Raw genomic sequence first — 6,083 nt, forward strand, 5'->3', positions numbered from 1 at the left:
TGCCCTGACCTTCCCTCTGCAAGGTGGCTGGATGGACCAGCCTGGTTTACAGAGCCTTAAATTCTGAAGCAGCTGTTGGTAACGAAGAGTGGCTGAAGCTGACCTGCCCACTGGCCCTGCCCACTACCAACCCCCTGTTGGCAATTAGAGGTGCTGGGACCTCGGGGCCTTGCTGCACTGCCTCAGGTCACCTAGACTGCCAGGACTAGCCTGGGACCCTGACCACAGTATGGAAGAAAATGCTATTTCCTAAAGTACGGGGTCCAAGTGATTATAAGATTTCACATTTACACCCGAAAGATTTTAACTCTTGTCATTACACTGAGGGGAAAGTCTCAGACCAGCACTAACTCATGTCTAACCCCTGACACTGGTGATTCTCCCTGGTCTGCCAGCAGGGAGCAGGCCACAGCTCAGCACCTTGGGAAGGACATAAGTTCCAGCTGGAAGTTAATACTGTAGTTTGCATTGTATTTATCCTAAACATAAGTTTTCCACTGATGATAATGATCATGTTTCCTCAGATTAATTTCTTAAAGTTAAAAGAAAGAGGGGAGGGAGGACCGAGTGAAAGAAAACCATGAAACAAATGATAATACAGGAAGTGCCCGGAGGGACATGGTTGTGAAGGAGGCCCGTGCATGGTGGAAGTTTGCCGCGTGACGTTGCTCCCGCAGGCTACGTGTTCTGAGCTCTTGAGACAGCCAGGTCCTGAGCTCTCTGGGTTCTTGAGGGGTGACCAGCTTGGGAATGGGGTTGAGGGGAGGAAGGGTCTTTGGGGAGGGCACATGAGCGTCCCATCAGAGGGCCCCTCTTGTACCTGCACAGCACCACGCCCCCCGGGGGCCCCAGCTCTCCCCACCTGCCTCCGTGTCTTCACCCCTCGACCTCACTGCCTTCCTGCCACTGACCTTAGGTCCCCTACCCTGCAGGCTGTCCTGGAATCTGCTCGGGGATGAAGCAGCTGCCGAGCTGGCCCGGGTGCTGCCACGGATGGGCCGGTTGAAGAGAGTAGAGTATGAGGGGACAACCTGGGAGGCCGGAGGGGGCAGGGAGGGCCAGAAGGGGACCTACATCCTGGGGAAAGCCAAGAGGCCACTGGGTCAGGACCCTGCCTTCCAGGAAGCCCTCCTTGACTTACACGCACAGATCTGCTCCAAGCCACTGCCAAGCTTAGTTCTCCCTGGGTCCCGGTCTTCATTCCTACTGTACTGCTGTCTGTTGAGTTCCCTGAGCAGTTGTGTGGGGAGCCCATGTGCCCCCATCTCGGCCTGGGGAAGGGACATAGGGAAGCCCCTCCCCGCATCTCATGCCAGCCTCTCTCTCTCCCCTTCCTCCGCTGTCCATTGGGAAGCCTGGAGAAGAATCGGATCACCGCTCATGGAGCCTGGCTCCTGGCCGAAGGGCTGGCACAGGGGTCTGGCATCCAAGTCATCCGGTAACAGGGGCTTGCAGGGGGAGCGGGGAGCCCACACCAACCCCTATAATGTAAGGGACTCCCTGTAGGAGGAGGCAGCACCTGGGTTGGGGATTATCAAGGAGACTCCGACCCCTCCACCGAGATTTTGGCAGCTAGCAGACCTGGGTCAAATCCCAGCGCTGCCATCCCCCGATCGTGTAAGTTCGCATCAGTAACTCAACCTCTCTGCACCTCAACATCCTCGTCTACGATATGGGGATAATGATAGTATTTACCCGTGAGGATTAAGAGATTGTATAAAGCACTGAGCACAATTCCTGGCACGTAGTCAGCACTTAAAACGGTAGCTCTAATCAGAGCCACCACGTACAGTCGTATAGATTGTGCACTGCATTAAGGCATTGCATCTAAGGGATGCCATTCACATAGCAAACATGTTAGAATTCAAGTAGATCGTAGTGAAGTGTCTTGTTCTTTAAAAATCAATGTATTATGACAATTTCAGACAATGGAAGTAGCATGTCTTAAATAAGGGGCGCTCTTTCCTTATTTGCACAGTGTGTCCTATGAATGGGGGCCTAGCTGGGATCGCTAGCTCCTGGGGAAGAAGACTGAGGGGAAGAAGGCAGGGCCTGGGTGTGGGGGACACTATCTACCTAGCGTAGCCATGCTGGTCTGATGCCTGCCTCTGCCAGGTGACTCTGGGCACAGCTTTTCCCCTGGGGACCTCGGTCTTCCCACCTGTAGCTAGGACAGAAGGCAGAGAGAGGAGGACGAGAGCTGAGTGTCTGTCTCTGCATCCCGCAGCCTCTGGAATAACCCCATCCCCGCCGACTCGGCCCAGCGTCTGCAGAGCCAGGAGCCCAGGCTGGACTTTGCTTTCTTCCACAACCAGCCACAGGCCTCTCGGGGCACTTGATGGCCCTCTCAAGACCCTTCGAAGCCAGCCAAGTGATGCCAGGTTGCACCCACCATGATAGAGGGCTCAGTAAAAGCCTCAGCTGGGTGCCCCTGCACCCTGCCTCAGGAGGGAGGGATACGTTTGATCTGTTACAGTCTTCAAGGAGGACATATTTGGGGACCAGGAGTCTACTATGGCCCATACACTACCCTGTATTACATGTGACACATATGACCAGTAGGGATGTGTGGCACGATGAGGTGTTATGATATGATACATAACAGAGAAGTTCACACGTGGCAGAGTTCCATGTGATATCACATGGAATTGCAGTGTGGCCTGTGGGTCAGTGTCATGGATCCTAGCACCACACGTGGCAGGACACATGATTGATGGTCCATATATGATACATGACAGATATCCATGTCATGTGACACGTGGCTGGCCAAATGCTCTCGGGCTGGTCCAAGATCTAATTTATTACTTTTTGTAAAACCAGTATGTATTTATAGATTGCATTTCCAGGGTAGCTAAGGCAAAGAATGTCTTCCGCCCAGAACTGGGATAGAGAGACGATCTAAGCACTGACCGGCCCAGTGGCCCAAGCCTCTGGGCCAAGCCGGGGACTCCACCATGAGGCTCCGCCTCAAGCTTCGCATTGCCCAACTGTACACTGGACAACCCCTTCTTTTTAAATGCTGGCTTCCAGGACCTTGGGCCCAAACTGACTTGGGGGACAGATAAGCAGTCTATCTTGTGTACGGGATGAAGCAGGCCTATAGGTATAACAGATGGACAATGCCAAGGTTATCAGGCAAGGCCATGGGGTCCAGCCACTACCTCAGCGAGATCCAGGTGAGCTCCCAGGAGCTGCATGTCGCACTGCATATGTAACAGTGTTCCTGTTACTCCCAAGAGGGCACAGGGATGGCCCTGCTACACTCTAAGCTGGGTGTGACCAATAAACATAGATGGTCTCCAGCCTCCGGCCTGAGTCTCCTGTGTCTGTCCCAATACCTCGCCAAAGTCGGAAGCGGTTCATCTCCTGCCTTAGGGCCTGGAGCGGAGAGCAGACCACAGAGAGGTGTGCTCAGAGGAGTCAGGAGTCAGGAGACATGGGGTCGTATCCGTGCTCACACGGTCATTCGATCGTGGACAAGTGACCTCTCTCCAGAACTCACCTCCCCCATGAAGGTGTTACAGAAGCTCGACATGCTGGAAACCTTCTTTGTTAGACTTGCATTACATGTCAACTCTTTTCTGAATTAATCGTTGATATTTAAGATTGGGAACTTTTACATAAAAATCCGGATTTGCAGCTTCTCTCAGGTGCTAGTCTAGCATTCCCACTCAAGAGTAATCTGTTGGAGCCGTATGACTGTGCCCTTTAGATGTGGCACACATCCCTCGGTTTGCTGCAGTCCCCACCACTCCCCGGTGACCTTTCTCCCATTCTGCTGCTTGCCCGGTCCTTGCGAGCACCTGGAAATTTCGGGCTTAGACGGTTTCCACAGGTGGGCGGTCCATTAAGAACATGACTTTGGAAGGCAGACGGGCATGGAATGGACTATGATGTGACCCTTTGCTGCCTGTCTTCGAGGTCAGGAACCGTTTCTGTACCTGAGTTAGTAATAGCCCCCGGCTCCCAGGACTTTTGGAGGAATCAAGGGAAAAAAGCTATGCAAAGTCCCTAGGATGAAGAGGTAGGTATGGTTATGTGCTAGTTCCCTTCTCCTTTCAAGGTTCCATATCATATGAGATGGAGAGGTGCTTGAAATGACAATAGAACAGCACCCTGCTCCTGGTCACCTGCCTGTGGGCTGAACGAGTTGATCTCAGGGGAACCTTCCTCCAAAGCGGCACCCCATTGCGAAAAGCGGGCAGGGAAAGTGCAGTTACTGCTGAGCACCACTGGAGGGCAGGCTGGCCCACGAGTGATTCCTGAGACAATTTCCTTTGTCATTGGACCCAGACTGAAGTTAAGAGGTAATGCTAGGGGCTGTTCCCACCTGGCTTAGGAACCTGGGATGTCCCGGCCTGCTAGTGGCTCACCTGGATGGCTCAGCCCTGTCTTTTGCCACCCTCCACGTTGTCCCTGGTCCCCTGCCAAGCATGAGGAGAAAGTTCTCCTGTCAAGTGCCAAGCACCCATACCCCATGCGGGGACATCCACACCTGACACCAAGTAAGGGCAGCAGCCTGGTCATGGGGAAGGGAATAGGCCTGTGGAAAATCCAAGAAGTTTACCTGGAAACCTTGAGGCCAAAATTCTGTCTCCCCTTCCCGGGAAATGATGCCAAGGTGACCTTGGGCCCTCAGCGTGCCCCTTCATGCCAAGGGGGGTTGTGCTGCCTCCTCCCCTTGCCCAAGATTGGAGTATGAGTCCCTCAAAGCCTGAAGATGCCTCGACCTGGGAAGTCACAGCTGAAGAAGAAACAGAGCCAGTTTCTCCTGGCCAGGTAAAATGCAGAGCTGGCAGCGCCCAGAACTTAGAAACATTCTTTTCCTTTGCTGCCTTATTCATTGTGCTTTTCCCTTCTCCTCCTTTCCCCTTAAACTCTGCCCAAATTTTAAGCTCCAAGAAACTTTCAGCAGCTGCCCTGAAAAAGCCACGGTATTGTCAGCATTGCAGAGCTGGCTGGGCCCATGTCAGGTTCATGTGCAGTCACCTTGCTTATTTTATCAAGAAACTTGCTCTCCTACCACCTGCCTCCTCGGAGGCCTGGACTATTTTTCTATCCAACAATGATGGGGTCCAGTGACTCCCTGACAACCTTACTCTCAGAAGTAGGTTTTGTTTAAATATATACATGAAAACAGATAAAATTCAAAGAAAAGAAAGGCTACGGGCCAGTAAACATTGTAACCAAAATGTCTTCTCACTAAGAATGTGATCAGGCTGGTGAGTAGCTCTGTCTATCTGCAAGGCTGGGATAATCTCATTTTGCTACTTTGTCTCTTGGCCTCCGTCCTAGAGTTTTACAGATTGAATATCCACCTTTCTAACGGGAGTCACAGAATCCCTCTGTGCATCCTCACAGACCTCAGAACTTCCCTCCTCTGTCCTTCCCCCAATAACACAAAATCCACTATCCAGGCTGACACTTCTCAAACTATCAAATCGAACTTACAGAAACTATGATGTACATTGACTCGTCTGGGAAACGTATTATGGTGCAGATTCTGGCGCAGGAGGTCTGGGGTGGGGCCTGGGAGTTTGCATTTCTGAGAAGCCCCCGGGTGGTGTCTATACTGCTCAACCACACCATGCTTAGTGAGACTGCAGACTGGTGAGTGGATCTCAAGGCTGACTGCATGGTAGAATCCCCTGGGGAGCTTTTTAAATTGCTTTTTTAAAATAGAATATTTAGAAAGCTCCCTCACCATGCTAAGGTGCAGCCACAGTAGGAGACCCACTGCCTCCAGGGGCTGTGCTGCCTCCCAGAGAGGCTAGGCAAGCCTTTGCACCCACCCCCCATTTTGTCCTGAGGTTCCCGGTGATCCTCTGTTCCCAGAGGAGGACACCGAAACCCAGAGATTTTTCTTAACTCGCCCCAAAGCGCACAACTGGTAAGTAGTAGCACCGGGAATCGAACCTGGGTCTTCATGACTTTTTTCCCACTTTTCTCCCCCAGTTTTACTGATATATGATTGGCATACAGCACTGTATAAGTGTCAGGTGTACAGCTTAATGACTTGACTTACATAGAGTGAAATGATGACCACAATAAGTTTAGTCAACATCCATCATCTCACATAGAAA

General features: G+C 52.0%; 1 protein-coding gene across 5 annotated transcripts in view; it reads left to right on the forward strand.

Moving 5' to 3' along the window:
• The window catches only part of NLRC5 (NLR family CARD domain containing 5), a 75,238-nt gene extending 71,928 nt beyond the window's left edge, over positions 1-3,310 (forward strand). For all 5 annotated transcript variants that reach the window (XM_039880931.1, XM_039880935.1, XM_039880934.1 and 2 more), the window contains 3 exons: positions 933-1,016; positions 1,355-1,438; positions 2,228-3,310. In XM_039880931.1, the coding sequence (XP_039736865.1) occupies positions 933-1,016; positions 1,355-1,438; positions 2,228-2,339 (280 nt within the window). In that variant the 3' untranslated portion in view covers positions 2,340-3,310. The remainder of the gene's footprint in view (positions 1-932; positions 1,017-1,354; positions 1,439-2,227) is intronic.
• Positions 3,311-6,083: the final 2,773 nt, after the last annotated feature.

The sequence above is a fragment of the Pteropus medius genome, unplaced genomic scaffold (genome assembly GCF_902729225.1).
Source record: "Pteropus medius unplaced genomic scaffold, Ma_sr-lr_union100, whole genome shotgun sequence".
Lineage (NCBI taxonomy): Eukaryota > Metazoa > Chordata > Mammalia > Chiroptera > Pteropodidae > Pteropus > Pteropus medius.